General features: G+C 41.4%; 2 protein-coding genes across 3 annotated transcripts; both read left to right on the forward strand.

Annotated features, from left to right (window-relative positions):
• The first annotated feature begins 933 nt into the window (after positions 1-933).
• Positions 934-12,613, forward strand: phf12b (PHD finger protein 12b). Of its 2 annotated transcripts, XM_070969894.1 has the most exons (16): positions 943-1,664; positions 1,974-2,155; positions 4,130-4,202; positions 4,332-4,788; positions 5,341-5,461; positions 5,581-5,713; positions 5,836-6,000; positions 6,438-6,581; positions 7,272-8,016; positions 9,115-9,219; positions 9,311-9,457; positions 9,550-9,645; positions 9,970-10,052; positions 10,197-10,335; positions 11,325-11,724; positions 11,755-12,596. In XM_070969894.1, the coding sequence occupies exons 1-16, from the start codon at positions 1,599-1,601 to the stop codon at positions 11,885-11,887; spliced, it is 3,189 nt and encodes a 1,062-aa protein (XP_070825995.1). In that variant the 5' UTR covers positions 943-1,598; the 3' UTR covers positions 11,888-12,596. The 2 variants fall into 2 exon arrangements, with proteins under 2 accessions (XP_070825994.1, XP_070825995.1); XM_070969893.1 differs by having other exon boundaries at positions 934-1,664; positions 11,325-12,613.
• Positions 12,614-15,835: 3,222 nt separating this feature from the next.
• LOC139336046 (dehydrogenase/reductase SDR family member 13-like) lies at positions 15,836-25,852 on the forward strand. Its single transcript, XM_070969895.1, has 5 exons — positions 15,836-16,165; positions 16,947-17,065; positions 19,159-19,282; positions 23,289-23,615; positions 25,272-25,852. Exons 1-5 carry the CDS (start codon positions 16,039-16,041, stop codon positions 25,526-25,528), a joined length of 954 nt encoding a protein of 317 aa, XP_070825996.1. The 5' UTR covers positions 15,836-16,038; the 3' UTR covers positions 25,529-25,852.
• The last annotated feature ends 1,894 nt before the right edge of the window (positions 25,853-27,746 follow it).

The raw sequence follows: 27,746 nt of genomic DNA on the forward strand, positions 1-27,746 counted from the left end.
TGGTGAGCCATCAGTGCTGTCTGGAAACACCTGGACTCCATGTGTCCAGCCTATAAAATCCTAGCAGTCGGTCACTCTTCCCGCCCCACAGACATCCATTGGTTTACATTGTGGTGTTATTCCTCTTCATTTTCCTTTCTTTTACAACAAAGACTGCAAAATCTGACACTGACACACAATTCACAACCTCATTCACAACCACATGTACATGTACACATTTAAAGTTGTTCTGCTATTTTATGTACTCGTTTTAATACTTTTGCCTAATAAATGCCTTTGCTCAGTGATGTTTATGATGTCAATAAGACACTGAAGATATCAACAAGGAAATCCTCCTCCAGAAAACATGTGCATGTTCAATGAGGTGAACTGATTCAATGATCCCAGGGGTTAGAAGCAGTAAGCTGGTGGTTGCAGCAGTAACAGTAGTGATAATAGTACTAATAGTTGTGGTACAATTTGTAGTATTACCAGTCCTGTTCTTAGTAATAATAATGCTTACTTGCAGACACAGCTAGTGCTGGCTGTAACAAAAACAGTAGCCTACTATTAAGACAGAAGAAGCACTGCCAATGCAAATGACACTGACAATGGTCATATTCTAGGAGCAGTCACAATGTGGTAAAGGTGCGAGTTGCAGGAAGAGTGGCAGCAATTCATATGTAAGTTACAGTGGTAAGGGTGACTGAAGTACTGTACAGTTGTGACATGTAATAGATATCAGTAACGTTCCTTAGGGCTATTAATACAAGCAGCAGTACGTAGACAACAATAATGGCTAACAGGAGAAGTAGACTGTGACATGATCGGTGATATCTATTAGCGTCATTCTAGTACAATAGCAGAAGTCGGATGCGATGTACACAATCTATTCGCTCCTTTTCACAATACATCCCGTAATTATCTATATCCGTTGCAATGCGCATGCGCGTCAGGCGATTCGCGGTTGCGCCAACTGGTAGAGGATGTTGCTAGCAGCCAGTGTAGATGCACAGCCTTTTTCACAACAATAACATCAACCAAATTTGCATCTCCACATACCTCATTTCAGGATTATAGTTTCCGAACGTCATCGGATATCGTCCATTGGACCGCGCCAAGCGGAATTTCCTTCTGTATTTTTTGGCTACATCTTCTGTTGACAATGGGAGCGGAGGGGTTTGCAGGTTTACAAGGCTGCTTTTTGCAAGAGCAGAAACAAGAATCATGGCTGGCCAGCTAGGCCGCAGATGGATTTTGTATCTAATAGCAACACTCTGTTGATAGAAAATACTGTATACAGGCTTGGCATGAGCACATAATAAGTGGCGCTAAGAAGACGGTGTTTTAATTACACGAGTATTGTTCATTTTTGTTGACTTTTTTGGCCCATAACACAAGCTAGTGAGCCCGTTAGCTTCACAACCTTGACTGGTTGACGTCTTGCTTTCGTAGTTAGCTCCTTTAGCCAGCTAACGAGAGCTAGCATCGCTTGGCCAACCATCCGCTGGTCAAAAACAATTGGAAAAAGAAAGTTGTTGCGGGATTTACTCTCATCGTTGTGTTCCTGGCAGGGATTTGTATCGCAAATTCCTTTTGCAACGTCTGCTCCTGGATGAATGTGGGACAAAATGGAGACCCCGACGATTGTGTACGATCTGGATACCTCTGGGGGCTTAATGGAGGTGAGGTTGCTTTGCCCGGAGGCCTTGATTGAATGGAATATCCCCTTATTGTCAATTCTTTAATATATTTTCTAGTACTTTAATCGCCGTTATCACCAGCCCATCATAGCTTACTGTCATGAATTCCTCGCCTAGCTAACTTGATAGTTTGGGTTGACAATGGAGGCCACAAGTTAACGTTACCGCTCCCCACAATCTTAGCATGGAATGGTACAGCGGGCACAAAGCTGCATATTTTCCAACTCTGTGGGCAAGCAACCAGGCAGCGCTGCCGTGATCTCATACTAAACAAATGACAAACTTTTACAGCAAATCCAAACACTGCTGGCGCCCCCGAAGTCAGAGGAGGTGGAGAAGAGGAGTCGGAAGTTGGTGAGAGACGTCCGGAGGAGCGGCAGGGCCACCAACCACGACACCTGCGACAGTTGCCGGGAGGGGGGCGACCTGCTGTGCTGTGACCACTGTCCTGCAGCCTTCCACCTCCAGTGCTGGTTAGTTACAATTATTTCAACAAAAGAGGCAGAGTCGGGAACGGGGCGACTTATGCACGCATCAGTGCATGCAGAGTATAAAACAGACTGCAACTTAGAGCCACCGTTAGCTTCATGCATAAGTTAGATGCTAAATGCTAACTTCTGTGAGCGTTTTTTCCTCAAGTGAAATTACGGTTTAACTTCCTGTTCTTAGTCTGACAGAGATTAGCATCTGACATTTCATGAACCTGATAAACTAAAGATATTTTACGAGTCGTTGTTGTTCAGTACATATAAGTAATTGTGTAACCATCGGTGGGTTCCTAATGCTCTCTGTGTTCGCCCAGACACATTAGCCGCGGAGGGCGACAGTGAGCCGTCAGAAGCTCTTGGTAAAGATGATTCACCATATTCAAACGTATCTTGAAGTAATTGCCAGCGTGATTTTGGTAAACGTAAAGGAGAGTGGACATTCAATTTGAGGGTTGTTGAAAAAGGTTTTAAGGCCAATGGCGATAAATGCCAAATTGATGTATGACGATGTCGACTGACTTAAAGTAGCTCATCGTCATGTTTATACTCCTTTTCGGAGACTGTGAGCCGTTATGTGTGTGCGGTTGGACGTGGCTGTCGTATAGCTGTCGAGTTTAATGTTGCAGGGAGCATATATTTTCATTCGTTGCTGTCAATGAAAAGGCACGTTCAATACGACGCAAAGGGGCTAAAAGAAACGTCTAAACGGGGCTAGGATGAGCGTGAAGTCGCTCCTCTCCTGTCGTGGCTGCAGCCAGCGGAGCTGCTGCTGCTAAAAATGGAGTCGAGGCTGCCTCTGTTTACAATATGGCGACCTCACTGCTCTCTTTTCTATTCCACCGCCATCTTACCAACCTTTAAAATTCAGCTTTGAGATAGAAAGGCTGCATAAATAACACGAACAGAATGTTTTGTCGTTTCCTGAGATGGAGTAGCGGCACGGCAGTGTTTGTTGGGAACATGTTGCAAAGTTGTTCCCGTTGCGGTCTTTCGGTGCCGCTGTGCATGGCTGCCCGTTTAACATCTGCTGCATGCTTATTTGAACTTTGCTTGGTTTCAGACTGTCACTTGGAAGCGACCATGCAGAAACGTTTTAACCATATATGATCGGGCCTGTGAATGGCTTCATCTTCACAATTTGTAGTATCATATATCGCTGCATATGGAGAAGAAACTGGCTGCATGGCTATATGTTATCTCACTGATGATGCTCCACGGGGTCACTTTGGATCATCTTTGCCTGTGAATGGGAGATTTTAGGCTGTAGATGAGTCCTGGCTTCACGTGCCTTCTACCTGTTAGAAATCAATCTAACATTGCACTCCTTGTTATGTCACCCACTTTCCTTGACCAGCAGTTGTGTTTATTCCCTTGTCTGCCTGATCATGCTTTGCTTTGATTTATGGCAGTATCTGCTGTGGTCACTTAACTGGAGAATATATTATTGTAATGTATGGATAGTTAGAATATTTGTGAATCTTTTCAAATGGATTCATTCATGTCCGTGCTGTTGAGATGCAAATGTAATCAAGTTGGGAATTGAGATTACTTTGCACATCACCAGACATTTTATTTTGGTGTGTGCAACTATGAGTCCACTAGATGGAGGCAGCAGAGGTGATGTTGACTAGCTGAGTGGTCACTGGTACCTCCTACAGTCTTAATTATGTCTACAGTTTTTATTATCATTTTGAACGAGTGTTTAAATCTAATTTAAATCATTGTATGCTGTTAGTAACATTGGGATGTTGGATAACAAGGCAGGAGGTGTTGTAACCAATAAGAAAATAAATATTTTTTTGAAAGTTCTTTAAATAAGAGTTTTTAAGAAATGTGAAACATAATGTGAAGCATAATATCATGACCACATGCATGGGTGTTGAAAAATAGTGTTATTCATTTCCCTGCAGTAATTATCAAGCTGGTCGCTGATGACTGTGTTTTATCTTCTTACCACAGCAACCCACCTCTAAGTGAAGAAATGCTTCCCCCAGGAGAGTGGATGTGTCATCGCTGCAATGTTCGAAAAAAGGTCAGTGGCAAGTCTTCCATTTTACACGCCCAATGCTACTGTCATGCTGTTGTTGAGATGAAAAGAAACATATTTGTATGCTGCATGGACTAATAATTCTGCCTTTTGGTCTGTGTTTGCTGCGGTCAGAAGCGAGAGCAGAAGTCAGAACAGACCAATGGCTTACCAGAGAGGCCTTTGTCTAAGTGTTCTGCATCCCCGGCCGTGGAGCTGGAGCTCAATGCTGGCCCGCTGCGGCTTGATGGCCTGCCCCCAGGGGCTGGAGCAGCTGGGCCCGGTCTACGAGTGGCTCAGGTGCGCCTCTTGGACCGTAGGACCAGCAGCCGGCCTAGCAGCCGGCCTGGGACACCCACCTCGAACACTTCGTCCACCCCAACCCCCTCAGAGGAGCAGAATGACGGGGAGGAGGAGGTAGTAGAGCCAGAAGATGAAATTCTGGGCACAGAGCTGGAGGGTGCTACGCTATCCACTCCGACGCCACGCCTCCTCAAGAGGCCCTTTCAGCTGCTAATAGCAGCCGCTATGGAGAGAAACCCGACACAGTTCCAGCTGCCCAGCGAGCTCACCTGCACCACTGCTCTGCCAGGTCAGTCAACATTAATTCCTAACTTTCACTGTGAAATGACACTGTATTTATTTCAATTCCAGTTCAAATCTTAAGGTGAAGAAAAAAAATCTAATATATGTAATATCCAGTTATGTTGGTGGCAAAAAGTGAAATGTGGTTTGTCCAACCTCTGTGGCCCGGTAACCTATTTTTAGGTCCAACAGTCAGAGCTACCACGTTGTCTTGTGAATATGAGTCTAATGTACATTTGTTATTTATTTTTAAGAGCAATGAAACTGTGAATAGGTTTTATATAAATACTGATTCATTGTGACTTCTCGTTAGATTCTGAGCCCAAGGTTGAAAAACTATCCACACATTCCTTCTTGGTCAGAGTCTGACATCCCAGAAACCAAACTAGAAGTCGATGAGGCAAGTTATGGAAAGTGGATATAAAAACAAATTACTGCACCTCGGTTACAAAATGTGCCCTGGAATGAATTGAGCATTTCAGATTGTTGACTCATGACAGAAAAGGGATATCTGGGTTGGATTGTGTCTCAAATGATCCAAACTCGTTTGGCCTTCCAGGCAGCAGTAAACGCAGGAGAAAAGAGGAGCTGCTAGGGAAGCCGTTCAGGAGGCCTCAGCATGAGCTGGATTCCAATGGTCTGGTTCCTCTACCAGTCAAAGTCTGCTATTCGTGCAACAGGTATGAACAACCAGATGACCATATTTACCAAGATACACACACACACACACACACACACACACACACACCTCTGAAATGTTTCATGTCGTGGACCGGTTTGTTTGTACTTCCTCTCACAGGAGTTGCAGGTTGGCTCCACTGATCCAGTGTGACTATTGTCCTCTTCTGTTCCACATGGACTGTCTGGACCCTCCACTCACAGCTTTACCTGCTGGCAAATGGATGTGTCCCAACCATGTTGAGCACTTAGTGGTGAGGATCATGGTCTTGGCTCATACAGAGCTAAAGACGGTTTTTGCTGTTGTTGCTTTTAGTTCGTCTCAGAAGAGAGTGCAACAAAGTGATTTGTTTTCAAATGTTTGTCTGATGTCCAGCTGAATCAGAGGAGCCTGAGCCTGTCCAGCCGCTGTCAGCTCTTTGACCAGTTCCAGGACAGGATGTCCCAGCACGCCGTAAAGTTGGACTTCCTGCGTAGGGTCCATCGACAGAACGCTCCCAACCGACGCACCACCCACCAGCACAACAAGAAGACCATCAAGGTAGAGAGGCTGCCTCAGTGTGAGGGTGTAGACAGATGTGGGGGTTATCTGAATATGACAGACAAACATTTGGGGGTGTTGGGGAAAAATAATTTCATGCAATAACTGATCCTGTTCTTATCTTTTACTCTTGATTCATGTACATATATCATGTTTAGGCTTTCTCTTGCTAAATAGTCTGTGCTGACAGAACAGAGAAGATGGATCAGCAGTCTGAGCACTGCAGCACCTCATTTTCATCAAACTGAAGTTATTCCATCGACATGAAATATCAATTCAGTCACAACATCTGAACTTTAATTTGAGCAAGAATGCGCTTAGATATGAATCTCCCCAGGCAGGCTCCCCAAACACAGTCATCATGTGATACACCTTGTTCAGATAAAGTTCAAGCTAAAGCTATTTAGTTATTTCTAATAATCACTGTTTGGATTCAGGTGCCAGATGCCATTAAGTCCCAGTACCAGAATCCTCCTTCCACGCTGCTTCCTGCAGGGGTGCGCCAGTTGGAGCTGGTTTGTAGCGGCGTTCCCGACCATCAGCTCTCAAAGCGCCTCACCACAGAAGCCGAACAGCGGGAGGTAGGCAGAAGAAAAGCCGTTCTTCAAGCTTTTACAACAGCATGACACCTTTTTAATGAGTGATAATTGTCATCTGCAACAATGGCTTGTATCTCATATGCAGTATATTTCTAGACATCTTGGTGATTTCGAAGTGTGTTGGTCAATCACTGATAATTACTGCCATGTCAAAAAGTCTAATGTGGGTTGACAGGCATGCAGGAAGAGGCATTCATTGCTTTCCTTTTTTTCAGAACAGCCATATAAATGAATCCAATTGAAATATTAACAGCAATGCAGATTCAGTGTGTGTTGAAGCATTGGTGGGGTTTGCCTTGATTGCCTGTGCATTCAGGTGGCTGCTCCTCTCCAAAGGGAAATAGAAAGTTAAATTTGTTCAAAGTCTGATTGCTTGTCTAACTAACTTACTCTAGTAGGACACCTAATGAAAACCTAGCAGCCAAGCTAACCTCACTGTTACACAGCAAACAGGCATAAAATTTGTGTTTTGGTTTTATTTCACTCACTCTGGAAAGTAGCACAGATGTGCCCCAAATATACAATCTTTAAGTTATTTAAAAATATTACAACTAATGAAAACTTATTGATTTGTTCCTGTGATATAAATGTCTCATCAAATAGGAAAGTGTTCTAAAAGGGATTGATGGTTGCTTCTCATGTCATAAAATGTGGTTCTGCTGTGTTGAACAGTGGCTTCAGGATGTCATCGCCCTCCAGTGCAGCATCATGCGACACCTATCCATCAAGCAGAAGGCTTCAACCACAGCATCCACCCTGACGTCCCTAACATCGCCTGCAGAATGGACTCCTGAGCAGAAAGCCAGCACTAAATCATGTGTAACATCAGATGACATGAAAACTCAGGCCTCTATAGACAGGACTTCTTCCGCTGACCCCTGCTCAAAACCCTGCAGTACACTTGATGACCCCCTTGGGGCGTCTTTTTCAGTGGATCCCCTAGCAGAGCTGGGAGTTTGTAAATGCAGCATGACACCATGTCAGAACTGTAGGAAACCCAACGGACCTCTCACAGAGGAGTGTCAGCCTCCCAAAGCCAACGGACCTGTAGACTGTCACAGTGCCTCAGACTCCTGCAGGCAGGCTGAGCTGCAGCACAGACTGAAGTCCAGCACAATACCCCCAGACTCAGCTCCTGCCTCTGGGTTGGTGAACCACATAAGAGCAGAAACAGTTAAAAAGGAGCCTGAGAGCACTACAGAGGCCTGTGCTGAGAAAAACTGCCCAACTGCACCGACGATATGGCCCCACAGCAGCCAGCAGGACCACAGGAGCCAGACAGAACTCCAGGAGGAGAGTATGAGTAGCAGTGAAAAGCCCTCCTACTCCATCACCAGCTGTGCCCGCTCAGACACACCACCTAAAGGCAACCAGGAGCACGGCCCGACCAAGCTGGGCTCATCATCATCTACTCCAGGTACACATTCCTGACTTAATAAACTGCTCACTCCTGATTGGCTTCCCAGGTTCATTTGAGTTCACCTTAGAGCTGCAAGTCATCAGTTATTGATTTCTAACTTTTTCATTATTTAGTCTGCAAATCTGAAAAAATAGAACCAGTGAAAATGATATATATGAGCACTATACCTGCTTAGAATACTTATTTGATATTCAGTCACATTGAATGGAAGTCTAGAATAATTAATAATCATAATAACAGCTGTTTGGGAAGAATCATACCATCCAGTAGCTCAAGCTACAAAAAATTGAAGCGTGTTCTCTTCACAGAGACCACACACACCATGAATGGCAAATTCACTCATGTGCAATATCAATGTATACTACACTGAGCAGTATCAATATTTCCTCTGTGTAATATTGTGAGTGCCTGTTTTACTTTTACTTTTTTTTATCATATCTTGCTTTTTTACAGACACTTCTTTCTATTACATGATCCTCTTTACTGTTATAACACTGCAAATTTCCCATTGTGGCATTAATAGAGGATTATCTTATTTTCTGGACGAAATATGCTGATATTCAGTCGACAGTACCTTCTCCTCCTGTATCTCCAAAACAAAGGGAGAACCTTACACAGTACATACCTGATTAAAGTTAGTCTTTTCTCATGATGTGGGTTGTTGTAGCAGTACTTTATAAGTTCAAAAGCATTATTTTTTGTCACAAAAATGTATTTCTTTCAGTTGTTTTTTTAAATGGCAAAACAACGTGAGCCCCAGAGGATGGATTAAATACCAAACACCTGTACAGCCTACAGCATTGCAACAAATCTGGCTTTTATGAGTCCTGACACATTGAAGGGTGTTCAGCATGTTGGTGTTCAGTCACTTTCCACTATACAGTGTTCCCTCTCGTCATCAATGGGAACAGTTTCCCACAGCAAACAGCAGTGTGATATGACAAACCAGTTTTGTTTTGTACACAAATTTAAAAAGCTTAATGTATAGTTTAAAATCCTTTTTTGTACACAAATGTACAAAAATAAATGTCCAATCCTCCAGATCTGTCTCAGTTCTTTGACCACATGTTGTCTCTGCATGTGTCCCCTCTGCAGACTTAAAGGCTGGTCCTGCACTGATGGACTCACTGCTACCCAGCGCTCTCTCCTCCATCGCTAACCTGTCCAGCTGCATGAAAGATGGAAAGGATGAGGATGGAGGTAAGTGCTACAGAAAGTGTTCCAGATATGTCATGTCTGATGAAACAAACGAATGGGCCTAATGGTTGTGTGTGTGCATGCGTCCGTTCAGGGATAGAGCTGGACAAGCTGGATGCAGAGATGATCAAGCTCCTGGCCTGGCAGAGGATCCAGCAGCTCTTCCCCCCCAAAGCACCCAGCACTCCACTTCCCCTAGCCACTGCTGCTGCCCCCAAAACCCCATCACCCCACCCTGACAGTAAGACTTAAACTGGCCTGTGGGGTGGCTCTGTAATCTGTTTCAAATCTCATGTCTTGTTGATTTTGAATGAATGTAAATCTTCCTACCAGGTCAGAAGAAGGTGCAGGCCCGAGCCGTCTTCTACCCTCTGACAGGAAAAGGAGGAGCTGTTAGCATGTGCTACAGGACGTTATACATAGGATCTGGTAAGACATGGACTGTATCACAGTGACCTCAAAAACATTCACCATTTAACAAATAGAGAACACGTATGTTGTACTCATTACTTTGTACTGTTTGAATTTTTAAGAGAAGATGATTTGACAACAGAAATGTTAACTTTCCTCTTTTGTGAGCGGAACAGTTCTTATCGTGGCATTTAGATAAACACAAGACTAAACTTGGAGCAATGTATGTGATATGTATAGAGGTGTCATTTTCTGAGATGATCTTTATTGAGTTTTGCTGTGAAATGACAGTTCACTGTTTCTTTAATGTGTTTAATATCCATGTGTTTGTTTAATGTGAAGGTGCTGACATGGACGTGTGCCTTACAAATTACGGTCATTGCAACTACATATCGGGGAAGCACGCCTGTATTTTCTATGATGAGGTTTGGCCTTTGAAATTGCTACAATGCATAAATGTAGAAGTGTGTTATTGTGCTGTACCACAATTCTCCAGCTTAGAGTGTTAAAGACATGGAGGCACTGTTGTTGTTGACGTGGTGTAAGCGGTTTGCCTGTGTCTCTCATAGAATACTAAGCATTATGAGCTGCTCAACTACAGCGAGCACGGCACAACAGTGGACAACGTCCTGTACTCGTGTGATTTCTCTGAGAAGGCTTCGCCATCTCCACCCAGTGGCCTGGTGGCCAAAGTGCAAGGCATCATCCGTGAGTCCATCTCATTCTTTACACACTTAAATTATTGAAATCTCTCTCAGATATTCATAGTATGTGCAGGTCAGAGGGTCACCAGGGAGCCAAGACTGATCTCACAGGGCTTCCACTCTATAAATGTTATTTTATTTTACAAGGCAATAGGGCTGTCAACAAAATATTTTGCATTTGAATATATGGTCTAATTAAAAGAAAAATCCAGACATTTGATTGTGAAGATTAATATTCGATGGTGGACAAAAGCAGCCCCACCGCAGTGGTTGCACTGAACCCACGGCATGATGACAGGAGTCACAAACCAGAATCTCATTTATCCAGTAGTTGTGTTTTGTTTTTGTTGTGATTTTGTTATCCCCTTCCTCAAACTGGGAAAATCTGTTGAAGTGTGACATATCTAAATCTCTTCGGTAGACATGGACATAATTAGATGTAAATATGCCGGCTCTTCACACTTCTTTTCCTCTAAAACTTGTTGTGGAAATAGCCATAATGTAGATGCAGTTGATAAAATCAGGGTTTTCTGTACCATTATAAGCATTATAATGATGCAATAGCGTCTGCTATGTTTTTGGTGAGATGCACATACACAAACAGGGACACACACAGGATGATGTTGAAGAGGTCCTTAGATGGGGGGAGGGAGGGTGAGAGGTGGAGAGAGAGAATCACTTTCTGAGGCCAAAATGTGCTTAAATTCACAGAATTCATAAAATTTTTAACGGAAAACAATTTGGGAAAAAAATAACAGTGTGAAACAGATTTCATTGGGTCTGACAAGACTTGTGTCTTGATGTCACAACTGTTTTGCTGCCTGGTGTCATCATTCCTGATAAGATGAAAAACTTGTATCCCTTCATCTTTACTTTTGGTGTACAACCTGATCCGCTGTTGTTTCCTCCTTCCTTTCTAAATCGTACTGATAGTGTCCACATTCCAGCCATCGTTGGTGCCGATCTCCAAATTTCTCCCCGTGTCCTCTGCAGGTCGCAGTAAGAAGCGTGAGGATGAGGAGGGTCCTAGCTCGGTGGCGGGTTTGCTGCTGGCCGGTGGCGTGATGAGCAGCCAGCCTCAAGGTGGCTTGGCTCTGTCGTGCAGCTGTAAGGCGAGCAGCTCCAGCCTGATCGGAGGCAGCGGGGCAGGCTGGGAAGGCACTGCCCTGCTCCACCATGGCAGCTACATCAAACTGGGCTGCCTCCAGTTTGTCTTCAGCATCACTGAATTTGCCAGTAAGCAGCCCAAAGAAGAGCAGACTGCCACGCCTGCCACCAGTTGCACTGGTGCCACCAGCAGCAGCAGCAGCAGCAGCAGTAGTAGTAGTAGTAGTAGTAGTAGTAATAGTAGTGCAGCCAGCACCAATACCAGCGCCACCGCCACCGCCGCCACCTCCACCACAACAACAACAACAACAACAACACCACCACCACCACCACCACCACCACCCACCAATACTGCCACAGTGAGCAGCCCGTCCAGCCAGGATGAGGCTGACACTGAGACTGGTCCTCCCCACCAAGTGCCCAGACTGCACACCAACTCTGTTCCATAACCCACACATTAAGTCCCGCCCTCCCTCGTTTTGTTTTGCACCTTCCGAGTCACAATGAAGGGAAAGCTGCACAGCTGGTTGGTCAACAGGGAAAAGTTTATTTTTTCATTTTTAATGGTTTATATCTTTGCATGAACTTGAAGTATTATTGACAATCTCTTCTGTTTTTGAATGACTGACATTAACCTTCTGTTCACTTCAGACCATTAGGACTTTGAGCAAACATTATTTACCTATGCTCACTTTTTCTTTTGCCAGTATATTGGTCATGTATGGTGTAACATTATTTTGTCAGTCAGCCCGTTTAGCACAAACCTTTTATTTTGTAGTATTGAATTCCATACATTCTAATTTCTTTTGCTGCTTTTGCACCGCAGGTAGCTATATATGTATGAAAACATACATGCTTATACACTATGTATATATAATGTAAAAATATAATTCAGTGTCTCTCAATTGGAGAAACATTGGATTTCATGTAGATTTACCATTTTTTGGTTTTTAACTGTACAGTTCATGGAATTTGTGATACTGTGTAGAGCTCCAGAAGTTTTGTGATAAAACTTGTTCTTAGTCTGTACTTTCCGCTTTAGTCCATCTGTAAATACGGTATTGTTTTAGCACTCATTTTAACATCTTGTGCTGCTCTGTATATAAGCACTCTTTGTCTGTACCTGCTTGTCTGTTCAAACCTGTAAATACAGAAAGATTTTCTAAGAACAAACGATGGATTTGTGTCCTGTTACTTTCAGGTTTTTGTTGGTCCACTTGGGACTTTGTACTTTTATTTTCTCATTCTGCCTCACATCATAGTACTAGCAAGGGTTATAACTGAGTTCTTAATGATTAAAGGTCAGGTGATATGGAGAGAGAAGATCAGAAGGAAACTTCACATGGGACAAAATGATTGCAGACAAGTGCAAATGCTGTTTGACATGTTGGTTAGCATATAGAAGCCCTCAGTAAGATTTTGATATTCTTACAATTTTAGAATAAGTCAGATGCATAAAAGTTTAAAAAGACTTTCAGCTCCCACATGAGAGCCCTTCAGGGAGTTAATCATATTTTGGTAATGTATGATGAAAAGTTTTTAAAATACTGTACAAGATGAAAAGGTTCGTGTGTGACTGATCCAACACGAATACAACCAGTGGATCACATTTCAGGTTGTGCATCAGTTATTTCACTTGATCTGGAAAGCAAAACATAACAAAAACCTTTTTGTAGGCTTCTAATAAAGAAGAAAACCAAAAAAAAAACAAATCTTTAATTTCTGTTACTTCGTTCTGCACTGCTTCCCTGCTGTACACTCATGCAGATTCAAAGAAAAGGTTCAAACAGCTTTGAAATTGATAATTAAGGAACTTGAAAACAATAATGTAGGAAAAGTAATGCCGGAATGAGTGTTCCATGATGCGTTTCTCTGTAGTTTTTCACTAGATTCCAGGTGCACCATCCTGAACTAGCTCAGGACGTCTACTAGACCAGAAAAGGGCATTAGTATAATGAAGTTTGGATGATGTAAATTCATTGATTATGAATTACAATATTACCAAGAGCAGGGCCGTCGCAGGCGGGGGTGAAGCCCTGCTCTTTGACATGGATGCGCAATTGCGCATGAATAACAGTCACACGGACACAGCTATTCTTCTTCTGCTGCACGCATAATCCCGCTGCAATACGTTTTTATCAAGTAGAATAATACAGCATAACCATACACATAGTCATCATACACATCTCAGCTATGACTTTTTATTTCAAAGGGGGGAACAATCAACTGAGCAACGAGTGGCTTTACATCAAATCAGCTCAGTCACTTTATTTTTGGCATCTTGACATTTTAAAGAAGTAAGTTAGAACACTTTTCATTCATAATATACGTTCATTTTCATTACAACTATACACAACATATTTACTGCTGTAACTCTCACAAATGAGATGGACTCACCATGCAGAAACTGCGCAGAAACTGATCATGTCAGTCACTTTCCTTGCCTTCTTGGCCGCAAACTCAGCAATAAAATCTTTATAATCCAGTTTGGATGCAATGTCAACTGATAGCAGGGCAAGCCCGCTCCGTCTGTCCCGTGACGTGGAGGTGCGCAAATAGTTTTTAATTAGTTTCAAGTTTGAAAAGCTTCGCTCGCCCGATACCACCGTTACTGGAAAAATAGGGTCCTGAACGCAGTCTCACAGTTAGGGGAAGTTCCTTCAATCCCTTAGGTAAGTGTTTTAAGTGCTGTAGTTGTTCCCTCTGGAATTATCTCTCATAGTATCCTCAACTCCGCGAAGAGGTCCGGTGCATCCTGAGATTCGGACGTGCTCAGACGTGCTTCAGTGAGGCCTAATGACACAGCGACAATGAAAAACCCGCTTAATTTGTTGGATTTGTTTTTTGGTTGTTTGTTTGATTGTTTTTGTGACCTTGACAGAGACGGAAAACATCATATATATCTAATGCGAAAAAAGAAGGATTGCAGGCGCGAGGCCCCCTAGTGGTGCGAGGCCCTGTGCGGTTGCACCGTTCGCACAGTGCATGACGGCTCTGACTAAGAGGAAAAGTGCTGCGTAATAGCTGTAACATGAGACTGGAATGTCAGACAAGAATCTAAAATCATTCCAAGGTTTTCATGGTCAAGCTTTCAGAAATGTTATCAATGTTAAGCCATCAATGTTAAGTTCTCAGACAAATGCTCATGTTTGGCTGGTCTAACAACTTGTAACTGTGATCGTCATTTGTCAACAGAAAACTTGTATCCATCAATTTTTCTAAATTTAAGAACTGGGAAAGGTCGTTTGGCTATACAGGTACATACAGCTCAGCGTTACCAGCGTAAAAATGATGCTAGAAGAAACTACAGTTTGGGGGAGACGCATCGCCGCGGCAGTGGATGAGAGCGCTCAGTGAGGAATTACAGATTCAGAACATATTGACAAACACAATCATTAAACTAAAAAGTTTTTTGATGTTGAAAGGCTGATATATTTTACAAAAAAAAAAAAAAGATTTTGCATACTGAATTATGGTGTCTGTGTGTTTTATTTTTGATTACAACTGGGATGATGCAGAGGCTCCATGGATTGCGTCGCAGAGTGCTGTCCCAGTCCTATTCACACGATTTTAGCCCGTTGCAGCCTCTCACACTGGAGCACTTACATGACTTCAACTAAGTCAGGGCTCAGGGCTTAAGGCCTAAGGGGAGACACTGGGATTGGGCCTTATGCTGTTCTTCCCCGAATTCATAGGTCCCCAACCTTTTCTGACTGGTTTAATATGGACATACATACAGACATACATACATACATATATGGTAGAAAATGCCTTGTGTCCGGGTGCTGGGCTGTGACCTGGTGGCTGGGATGGTGGCTGTCATCAAAGCAGCTTTCATTACTAATTCAATTCAATTCCTGTAAGATAATTACTGCATGACTTGGTGAGAGGGTATAGTGAACCTGAGATGTCTTTCCAAAATGTTCTATTTGTGTCAGGTAGAGTCCATCAGCACCACCAAAGGTAGTAGTCATTTGGGTATTATTTAAGGAAGGAAGTCTTCTGGGAATAAACAAATATTGCCCACATCAAACATCTACCAAATTAAAACATTTTCATAATTTCTCATTTAATTAATGTGAGTGTAAAGAATGAAAGCTGCGTTCACTGATTTTTTTTTTTTACCATTTTGGGGCAGTAAATCATTATTACTATTCATTGTTTTACTGCTATTTACACATCCAGCAGACAACATTGCATTCATTTATGTATATCCCCCCACCAGCCACATAGTCCCATAATTCATATGCCATAAAGCTAAGAAGCAGCAGAAATAGCAGCTTCATTTGCAGGTCTTCAAATGCACATTTGCAACTGCAGGTGGTGCTGTTTTCCTATTGGATGATAGTGGATGGGAGGGAGAGGGGAAGTCTTATGCAAGTAGTTATTTTGATTTCACTGGATTTTGCTATGGGTAGTCAGTCACACGGTCTTTTATGAATTCCAGTCCTTCCAGTCTGCTTTAACCTGATAACAGAGAACAAACTGACACGCCCAGGCAGGAACTGGGTGTTTGTTTGTCTGTGTGGGTTTAAATGCACAGACTTGCCCTGACTTCCTCACTGCAGCCTGTGCACTGTGAGCAGCTGAGGCTTGAACAATGACTACTCTTCTGCTGGCTGTTGGTGTTGTTTTTGGAGTTGCTTACGTTTTCCATCATGTTTTTGTGAGGGGAAAGCAGTGCACAAGCAAAGCAATGCTGCATGGGAAAACTGTGATTGTGACTGGTAAGTCAAGTTTCTGTTTTCAGAATCTATATGGAAATATATCTGTTGTGCAACATTCTACATCAAGTCCCAAAGTAACAGTGTTTTTTAGATGGCTGTGTGACATCAGGGTGGCAGAAAGTCACGTCCACTGACTATTTCATATTCACTGGATGCATGCACTACATCACAACAAATTCTGAGTTCTAGCTTACCAACCAACAACAGATGCAGTAAGTCTCTGACTAAACCACTGCTGCATTTCTACATGTCAACAAAGCTTTAAGAAGATATCAGATTTGAAAGTACAAAAATAATGTGCAAAAATAGTAATTTGGGTTGGAGTACAGTATCAGGTCAGGGAATAAAACAGTTCTTATATTCTTGAAAAAATGTGCTCTAATATTGAAGAGTTTCTTTCATAAAGTTTGGAATTCTGCAAAGCCACGAATGACAAAAGTACAGCCTAGAAAACGTGACATGATACTTAATTTTTTTTTTAATATGTATTAAATCAAGTCTTCCATTAAGGATGATAAAGTAATTTTGGTTCATCATACTTAAAGAATCTGAAAATACAAAAAGAATTTCATTATGTTATATGTACCGATTAAAGGTTTAATACTTTCCCTCGCCTCGGTTATAAGACTGATCCGACAGTTCACTTTCACTATGTCTATCTGATGCAGATCCATATCCAGTGTAGGTTAAAAGCTGAGTAACTGTTTCTATTATTAAATACATACAGTATGTTGGACTTGCAAATAAAACATCACCCATGTTTCTTACTTTTCACTCCCAGGTAGCAACACAGGCATTGGGAAGACTACAGCCATAGATGTGGCTAAAAGAGGAGCCAGAGTGATTCTGGCCTGTCGTAGTAAGCAGAGAGGAGAGGCTGCTCTTAAGGAAGTCGTGAGAGTGAGTAGAAATCATGTTGTGTTGCTTCTATAAAGATTTGTTGATTTATTCACATTTCCCAAGCAAGAGAAGGTTCTCTGTCCTAAATGCCTTACTGATGAGCCTGTGGATCCCTATTGTCATGTAGAGTCTTGTACTTGCTTATAGTGATGCTGTGAGGATTTTATTGCCTGTATAAAGTAGGGATCGACTAATTATCGGCCTAACCGATAATATCGGCCGATATTCAGCATTTTTTCGATGATCGGCATCGGCCGTTTTTTCCAACGATAACCGATAGAATTAATTAATGTAGTCAGTCGAAGTTGCAATAAAAACCCTCTATGATGAAGTTTTAAAAACACCACAACCTTATGATTAATTTCAGTGATAACATGCAAGCCCAGAGTTGACATTTCACCGACTTGTCTGATAACATCAAGCATAGGACTTTGCAAGATAAATAGTGTCACGCACCAAAAAAAAAAAAAAAAAAAAAAGACGTAACCAAGTGAACATGACCTGAAGCTCCTTACTTCACAATAATAAAAAAAGACATAACGACATACCGGTAGCAAGTATAAGGGAGGAAAACCTGCTGAATTCCGCTGTTTGGCTCTGGAGATGAAACTGTTCACAACTTCAACAAGGCGTATTTCATGATGACCCACCGCTACGTTATAACTGCCGCAATTGCTTTATAGCTGTGGCCAGACGCACAATAATAATATAGGCCCTTTCGGTTACCATTACTTAATGGGAATGATAAATCTCCTAACGTGTCTCAGCCCGTGGGGCGGCTCCTGGTTTATCAATAAACAACACCGGAGGTGATTATAGGCGCTAAGTTTAACAGTACTGCACGCTAACGTGTCCTTGTTTGTTTACAATCGCCTTTCCCTCAGCGCTCGCGCTCTCACTGCACTATGATGCAGCAACTGGTGTTAAATGATCGTCTTTTTTTGGTTGTTGGTTTTCTGTAGATAAAAGAGCTTGGTCTGTACCAGCTCTATATGGAAAGTGTCCTGAGACAACTTCTGTTGTGATTTGGCGCTATACAAATAAAATTGAATTGAAAATTGAATTGAACTTTTTGCCTGTCACTCGTAAAGTCCAGGGATATGAGTCAGGCAGAGAGCACACGTCAAGGAGATTATTCTCAGTGTGTTTTATTTTCAGTCAATAAATTTACCATCGTCTACAACTCACGTGTGTAATGAAGCCTTTATTGTTTGCATTTACAATTGCGAAGTGCCTCATTCTTTATGTAATACAACATACAGTATAAACACAAGAGTTTACATCTAGCCTACTGTTCTGAGATTCAGAATATGCCTTTATTACTCTAAATATAAATAAATAAATAAATAAATAAATAAGGAACTATAGGTGAAAAACTCTGGGAACCCCGAAAGGTTGAATCTTTATTTACTCATTATGCTGTTTTATGTAAAAATTTAATCTGAAAAGTAACTACTAAAGCTATCAAATGTAGTGAGCCAAGGTTCCTGCCACCCTCTTCATTGGTTTGCTCTTCATTATTAAGGGAAAGGGAAAGGAATCATTAATCATCACTTTTTGTTTTAAAATAATTAAACTTAAAGGTATTTCAATTAGGATTTTGTGTTTGTGTTATTTTACAAAATGTAAAGATCTTTTTTTTTCAGTGTACACAAAACAAACAAACAGTATACTGTATTCATTCTAGTCCCAGGTGTGTTAATCTAAATTTTGACACCAAAATTTTCATTTTTACTGCTAACGAATATCGGTTCTAAATATCGGTTATTGGTTTCCCTTGATTATTAATAATCGGTATCGGCCCTGAAAAATCCATATCGGTCGATCTCTAGTATAAAGTTTATACTTGGCATATTCACAAATGGACCCATGTCAATTTCAATTCAATAATATAGCGGTAGATGGTAGCTGATATCTGATATCTGTGTCACTGTGTGTGGGTCCACACTAATAAACCACACTGTTGCAAAAATTTTTTGCACTGTTGCATTTTTGGAAATTTCTTTGACATTCATTTTGGCACACAGACATTCATAAAAAAAAAGTCCACAGTGCTTCTTCATTTAATATTTAACTACTCATTCATCCCACAGGAGAGTGGCAGTAATCAGGTGGTGTTCATGCAGTTGGATCTGGGGAGTCTCAAGTCTGTTCGCAGCTTTGCTGAAACCTTCTTGAAATCTGAACCCAGACTGGACATCCTCATCAACAATGCAGGTTAGACTGTTCATTGAAGCTTGATGTTGTATATCTGCACAGGACCAGAAAGCCCATACTGAGAGCAGAGTTTTTTACCAGAGAAGAGAAGATCAGGCAAAGTCAAAGGCAGACCTTCCTTCCATCCATTCCCATTTCCTTTCAATGATATTGCATTTATGTATACACTGAATAAAATTATAAACGCAACACTTTTGTTTTTGCTCCCATTTTTCATGAGCTGAACTCAAAGATCTAAAACATTTTCTAGTGTTGCAAAAGTGTTGTGTTTATATTTTTGTTCAGTATGTACGCACATTTAAGAGTTAAGCATTGTACATGAATGCATACTTTAATTTCTTGCAAAAATTGGACCAAATGTGCCCAAACGAACAGGGATTGGTGACATGTTAGCAGCGTCATTGGTGCTGCCAGAGGGAAAACACCTGATTAGACAAAAACTTTTTTCAAAATAATTATATAAATAAATGCAGTATTATGAAATTCATTTGATTAAAACTGACAGCCCTTGTTAATAGGTTACTAATACTAGGATACACAGAATGTGCTCCAAGGAACCTCTCGCTGGACACAGTGGGCATGCTAGAGTTTCGGCAAGCTTGCTGCTTGGACACAAACCGGAGACTAATATCCCCGGTTTGTGTCCAAGCAGCACATTACACCATGGAGCACTAAGATCTAATAAGACTATTACAGAGACAAGTCATTTGTCTGATGCGATTAGAAGGTCATTTGTAACCAGTGCTGTCTCTGTGCTATGATGCACTCTAAATCCCGACTAGAATCCTCAAATAAACTATTGTGTTTTATCACACGCTTTATTTGAGACAGGGGAGGATAGATGTAGGTCTGTAGTTGGTTAAAACTGGATATGTTGTACTGAGACATGGCATTGAATTGAATGCTGATGGGATCATTTCATTAAATTTAGCTACATCACTACCAGATAGGAATCTGGTGTAGACATTTTTGCCAAAGGGCAGGTAGTCTGGTAATAGGAATACAAAAGTTATTAAATGATGGTCCGATAAAAGAGGATTCTGTGAAGAGACTGCTAAATGTTCAGTTTCAAATGGCTATATGTCAGAACAAGGATGAGAGTGTTTTAACCATAACAGTGAATAGGCTCATGGACATCCTGACAGAAGTCAGCTGAGTCCAATAATGAGATAAACACAGTACTAAGGCTGTCATTATCAACATGAGCATTAATATGACCTACTTTATCTGTTTTAAGGACTAAACCTGATCAAAGCTCAGAGAACTCATAAATTTTGAATAAGAACCAGGAGAGTGGTACACTGTAACAAATAAAAGTGGATGCACTGTTTTCCAAGTTTGATGTGAAAGACTAAGAACAAGGCTTTCAAATTAGTTATAATTAAGTTTAGGCTGCAAAAAATGGCTGCAACTTCACCTCCTCAGTCACTGCCTCAAGGAATGTGAGTATTAATATGGCTTAGGGGATTAGCTACGTTTAGGCTAACATACTCTTCATGACACAGCCAAGTTTCAGTCAGACACAATAAATCAATATAATGATCTGATCTTAACTTATTTACTAAAACAGCTTTAGAAGACACAGATCTGATGTTAAGGAGTCCACATTTAATTCTCCTGTCTTGCTGTACTATTGCAGTGTTTTAATTTTTATGTATAACTCTTGTTTACTTTTGATCGAATTAGTTTAGGTGGTCAGAGGGCAGACACAGTGTCTGTGAGGTTTTGGGTGGGTAACTAATGGAAGTGCAGAGAAGTGTGTCGGAGTGCAGATCTGCAGCTGATCAAATTATGTCAGATTTGAATTGAAATTCTATCACATTGTCGCAATCAAGAGTAAAAAGTTGCCCTATAGTTTGCAGAATTGTTTTAAAATTCATTTGAAATCCAATAATGAATTGATTAAAATAAGTACATTGATCCAAGGAATAATACCATGCTCTGCCAGTAAATTTTCCCCACCATTAGCCAAACTGCACATTACTTTAACCTGTTTATCACCACAATGCCCTCTGGGGTTTGTGCTTGACATCTAGAAATTGTAAACAAAAAAAACAAACAAAAAAAAGTCTTGTGCATTTTCAGAACTATTCAATTGTTTGTAACGATTTTGTGGCCGAGCACAATGAACCCAATGATGCAGACTTTACAAAAAGGCTGAGCGGAAACAGTCCAAATGATTTATTTAATAAAATAAGGTAAACTAAATCCAACTAAGTACAAAAATCCAAACACAAAAGCAATTCCAGGGGAACTTCACAAATACACAGGGAAACCAGTGACAAGACTAGAAATACTCATAAAAATATCACAGGGAACCAGAATCTCAGAACAAGGAAAGCCAAACATAAGGAAAGATGCCACAAAGACAAAGGGAAACACACTGACTTAAATAGACGAGAGGAGAACTAATCAGACACAGATGAACACAATCAAACAATCGCAAGGGTGGGAAAACACAGGAAGTAAAGTCCACTTTATCAAACTTTGATAAGATAAAACTTTATTGATCTGACACCGGGGAAATGCGGTTATTACAGCCAGCAAGTATTCCAAAAAGCAAGCACAGTAGCATAAAGAGGTCAAAAGTAAAAGAAAAACAACTATGTATACGTACATTTGTACAGATTGTAAAAACAATAGCAATGCCATAAAAATCCTACTGTCATAACAAAGTACTGTTGCTAATATTCTCATGAGAAAACTAACTAATGATATGTATTGTCATCGGGCTGCACGGTGGGGCAGCAGGTAGTGCGCGTGCCTCACACCAAGAAAGTCGCCAGTGCGATTCTCGGGTCGGGCCTGTTTGCATGTTCTTCCCGTGCATTCGTGGGTTCTCCCCGGGCACTCCGGCTCCCTCCCACAGACCAAAAACATGCTCATTAGGTTGATTGGTGACTAAAATTGCCCCTAGTGTGAGTGTGAATGGTTGTGAGCATGTGCCCTGCGAGCGACTGGCGACTGGTCCAGGGTACCCCGCCTCCTGCCCGTTGACAGCCGTGATAGGCTCCGGCATAGAAAATGGATGGATGGATGGACATGTATTGTCAACTTATTGTACAGCAATGTACCATGTTCAAAGAGTTAAGAATTGCTTTAATGTGTGCAATTGTTTGAAATGAAGCCAGCGCTTCAGAAAAAAGACCCAACTTAAACTGAAATGATCCCTCAACTGAGCTTACAAATATTAGCTGGTATTTTGATGAAGATCTTAATTTTTGGCTGGACCACAACAAAACTGGGCCAACCCCACACATACGAAGATCTGACCTTGACTGATGAAGCAACATTGATTCACTGAGTCATGAAGTTACACAAACGCTCGGTTGAGTGTTGGAGTTTCCCCATTGGCCGTTGCTCTCTCAAAATGACAGTGGTTGAGGTTTTTTACAGCAAAGCACAGACAGTCCTTAATTATGTCTCAAGATGCTTTTGAGCTTTGCTTATGCTTGAGATATTGTGGCATGGGCCTTCACAAGTGGTGTACAAGTGTGTACAGAGGCACTTTTGCTCAACGCACCATCCATCACAACTTGTTCTCTGAAACCCCAGAGGGTGTACAAACAGAGGCACAAAGTCGATGAGTGGTACCAGTAGAATGCCATAGATCAAATATGGATCAGAATCCCTGAGACATGTTTGTGCCTCTGAGTTTTATCTTTCTTTTTGTATTATTTGTGTATTAAAGTGTCCTTTTTGTTGCTGAATAAGCACTTTTGGTTGCACCGTTCAGCTCTTTCACTGTAAATCCAGCTGCTAATTTGATCAGCCATAATAGCGTTAATAGTAAAAAGTCCTTAATTATGTTACTTAATTTGCTTGTTTCAGTATTTGTTCAGTTATACTCTTGGTTGTATTGTAATGAGGTTGAACTATGGTATGCTTGTCTGTGTCAAGGAATCATTATGCTCTCCCAAAGATGTAAGATGGTTTCAAGCCTTGCTTGTTTTGATATCACCATGTCTGGAAACAGGATTAAGGTTTGTCCATGTTTTTATCACAGGTCTTTTCCTGCAGGGTCGCACAGAGGACGGGCTGGGAATGATGTTTGGTGTCAACCACATTGGTCACTTCCTGTTAACCAACCTGTTGCTGGACCGGCTGAAGGAGTGTGAACCGAGCAGGGTGGTCAATGTATCGTCTTTGGCACATCACTTTGGAAAAATTGATTTTGATTGCCTTAACACACAAAAGGCTTTAGGAGTGGGGACCACGTACATGGAGGTTCTCCAGACCTACTCAGATAGCAAGCTGTGCAATGTCCTCTTCACCCATGAGCTGGCCAAAAGACTGCAGGGAACTAAGGTCACCTGCTACACCCTCCATCCAGGTCAGTGGTCAGAGCATGTCAACTCGTGCATATGGATGATAAAGTCTTAAAACAAGGAATTATTGAACACTGTTTCCATAAAATGGGGAGTTTAATACAGTTCAATGTAAACTGAGGACAATTTGCAAGGATCTTGGGGCAGCAGTGTAGGTGGGTCAGTCAACCGCTTTGGTCTAGACTGAAATATCTTGATAAATATTGAAAAGATTGGCATGGAATCTGGACCAGACATTCATGGTGCCCAGACAATGCATTCCAATGACTTTGATGATCCCTTGATGTTAGGCCTCTAGCATGACCAAAGACTCTTGGATGTCAAGGCTGGAGTGAGCAGAGCAATGGGTAGGACCCAAAAGCAGATGACAGAGGAAGAGCTCATGCAGTTCAGTGTTGTTGTTGTTGTTGTTGTTGTTGTTGTTTTTTACAGGACCATGACAAGGGCAATGAGCAAAATCAGAGAGGCAGTGCAAAGCAGGCAATAAATCTATAAATTCAATCAGGAGCAGGCAAGAAATCAAAAGTCCAAATAATCAGGCAGTCAGGTACAGATGACTGGTCAAAAGCAATGGCATGAAACAATAACAGAGCAACACGGGTCAATCTGGCAAGGAGTGAGTGGAAAAGAACTGTGGCTTTTCTCATTTCTATGTCTTGTGCCTCCTTGTGTCCTCTCTCCTTGGTCCTCCTTCCTGTGACCTGAAAATTGAGCTTAACATGCCATGTTGGAGGATGTCTCAATTTCCAAAATGCATCTCAATGAGAGAGGACCAAAGAAAGAGGAACTATGAGTGAGGACGCACAGGTGTATCCTGTGTAGAAGTCTTTTCAGCACCCATGATGGCAAGACACAGCTGGAATATACAAACCATGGTGGGAATAGGATTCCACAATATAAGTGTTCATAAATTGTATTAGTTACATAAGATGGTCCGATGTGCCATCAAACTTTATGCCCTTCACTGTTTGTGTAGTGCTTTGTGAGGAGTTGTTTTAACTAGATTCCTCAATGACATTTCAACTTAATATATTCATTTGTCATTAAATGTAGGCTAGACCCAGTTCAACTGCTATAATCATGACATGATGTTTGTTTTAGTGCAAACAGCTGCATTTTCACATTATGCTATATTGTGAATTGAATAAATACAGGTAAATATATAAGTTGTCATGAACACAATGCTGGTCTGACAGATCAAAAAAATTCAGTGGTAGGCTACAACAAAACAATGAACAGATGATGCAGCTGTGCCACACATCATATTTAATTGATGTCGCTTTAAAATGATGGCTCTGAAGGACTGAGAGTATTGAATTGATGAAATGCTACTATAACAGCAACACCAAGGAGAGAGGTTACACACAACATGGGAACTATGGATGAGCAGAAGACCACCATCCACAATGACCAAGAGGCACCTGGTAGCTCAAGGTTCTAACATCAATAGAGGGAAGCTACTAACACAGTCAATCCACAGATAGGAGTGTGTGTGTGTGTGTGTGTGTGTGTGTGTGTGTGTGTGTGTGTGTGTGTGTGTGTGTGTGTGTGTGTCTGTCTGTCTGTCTGTCTGTCTGTCTGTCTGTCTGTCTGTAAAATAACAGTATAATAACAGGTTATTTTTACAATTGCAGCTAAAAATCACTCTTCTGTTTGTGCAGGATGTATCAAAACTGAGCTGACAAGGAACACTCCCACAATGCAAATGTTACTGAAGCCCCTGACTGCTTTTTTCTTCAAAAATGCTGTCCAGGGAGCCCAGTGCACTCTGCATTGTGCTCTCCAGGAGGGACTCGAACCTCTCAGCGGGCGTTACTTCTCCAACTGCACTGTGAAAGAACTTTCTGCTAAAGCCAAAGATGACGCTGCAGCAAAGAAGCTGTGGGAGTTCAGTGAGAGACTGTGTGGTCTTGCATAAAAAGTTTTAAATCCTGACATTGGGTTGTCATTGTTTATATAAGATATCAATTGACGCATGACACATTTTGATTTGGCAAGCGGAGCACTGCCATTTTCCTAATAAAATAAAGAAAAGAGTAGTAGACAGACTATCTTGAAGTTAACAGAATAGTTGTGACAGCACTGTTTAAATTGGCTATATCTGCTTTCACATATAAGGGAATGACTAATTATGTAACAGCTTGTAGGAGCTTGTTAAGATTAGATAAATCCACAGACTGATTATTGCATTGTATATCTTGAATTATTGATGCACGGTATTAATAAACAATCAAGTTACTATTAGTGCATGAGATTTTCTTTACAGGCCCTGGAAAAGCATTCAACTAAAAATGATGGTTTTCAATTTCAATCTCAATTTTATCTATAAATCAGTTTTATCTATAAATTGCCAAATCACAATGAAAGTAATCTTGACTCCTGCTCATGACTTTCCATATAGAGCAGGTCTAGACCATACTCTTTAATGTGCAGAGACCTGACAGTTCCTCCATGATCAAGCACTTGCTCATGACGGGGAGGAAATATTTCTTTTTGACAGGCAGATACCTCAAGCAGAACCAGGCTCGGCGTGGCCGGCCATCTGCTTTGACCAGAAGCGTTAAGAAAGAGAGAGAGAGAAAGAGAGAGAGAGAGGTGCACAATAATGACTAACTAACAGAAATCTGACTAATAATAAAACAACATATGATAGTATATGCACTTCCGCCACCTCATGAATAACTGGTATGCACACAAGCCCTCTGCCCCACACTCACCCTCGCCCAGTACATGTTTCACCCACACCATGCACACCTTTCCATCAGTAACCCCCTCTTTTCCACCAAAACCTCAGGACATTCACACCATTACAACCATCACTTCACACAGACATGTAAAACCCAGGAATGTTTTTAGACCCAGCACTGTTTTTAACATTCCTTTAAAACACCATGATGAGCGCACTTTCAGCACAGATATCAAATTAGCTGTGCTGAATGTGCGCTCTCTTTTAAACAAATCTTTTATCATAAATGATTTAATTTTAGACAAAAACCTAGATGGTATTCTCCTTACAGAGACATGGCTTGGCACCGATGCACCTGTTGTTCTTACTGAGGCTTCCCCACCAAATTTTAACTTTTTATTCTCTACTGGGGGGGGCAAAAAAGGAGGCGGAACTGAATCTATCACAAGAACTACAATGTCTGCAAATGCAGTTCCTTTTAACAGTTTTACATCATTTGAGCACCATGCCTTCGTTCTTAGCAGCCCTCCTATTCTTTGCATAACGGTCTACAGACCACCCCAATATTCATCCTCTTTTATCAGCCAATTTTCTGAGTTCTTATCAATCATTCACACCACATACAACAAGATTTTAATAGATGGTGATTTTAATCTACACACTGACAACAACTCGGACCCAGTATCCAGACAATTTTTAAACCTCTTAAACTGTCTGGATTTTAAACAGCACGTTACGCAGCCGACCCACAGCAGGGGGCACACCCTGCTGTTGGTCATAACTTATGGCCTGTCCGTGGGTGTGTCCTCTGTTGTGGATCTGGCTGTGTCCCACCACGACTGTGTGTTTTTTAACATTACCAGTTTTAATCAGCGGGAGGCACTAGTGAGAACAGTGAGGAAACCCTACCTAACTCCTGAAGTGGCTGCAAATTTTAGAGATTTTACCAGCACCCTGTGATTTTATCGTTGACAATTTTAACAGTAATCTGAAGTCAACGCTGGACTCAGTGGCTCCTCTTTTAACAAAAACAATTAAGAAAAAACCTACACCTCCGTGGAGAAATTAGGAAATTAAGCAACTGAAAAGAAACTGCAGGAGTGCTGAGAGGAAATGGAGAAAATCAAAACTAACAGTCCACTATGAAATTTTACGTCATCACCTCAAAACTTACAACAACACCATTAAACAGGCAAGAATTTCTCACTTCAAAAATATAGTTTCTGACCCAAAATAATCCCAAATTTCTCTTCTCCACAATTGATCTTTTAGTAAACAGTAATTTTAACATATCTCATAAGACAATAACAAAAACCCTGTGTGAAGATTTTGCAGACCACTTCAGGTGCAAAGTTGATAACATCAGATCCAGTCTTTTATCTAAAAAGGTTTTAACTACCAATACGTCTGGATCACAGGTTTTACCTGAGGAAACACTGGAGAGTTTTGC

This window comes from Chaetodon trifascialis, chromosome 9, assembly GCF_039877785.1.
Source record: "Chaetodon trifascialis isolate fChaTrf1 chromosome 9, fChaTrf1.hap1, whole genome shotgun sequence".
Classification (NCBI taxonomy): domain Eukaryota; kingdom Metazoa; phylum Chordata; class Actinopteri; order Chaetodontiformes; family Chaetodontidae; genus Chaetodon; species Chaetodon trifascialis.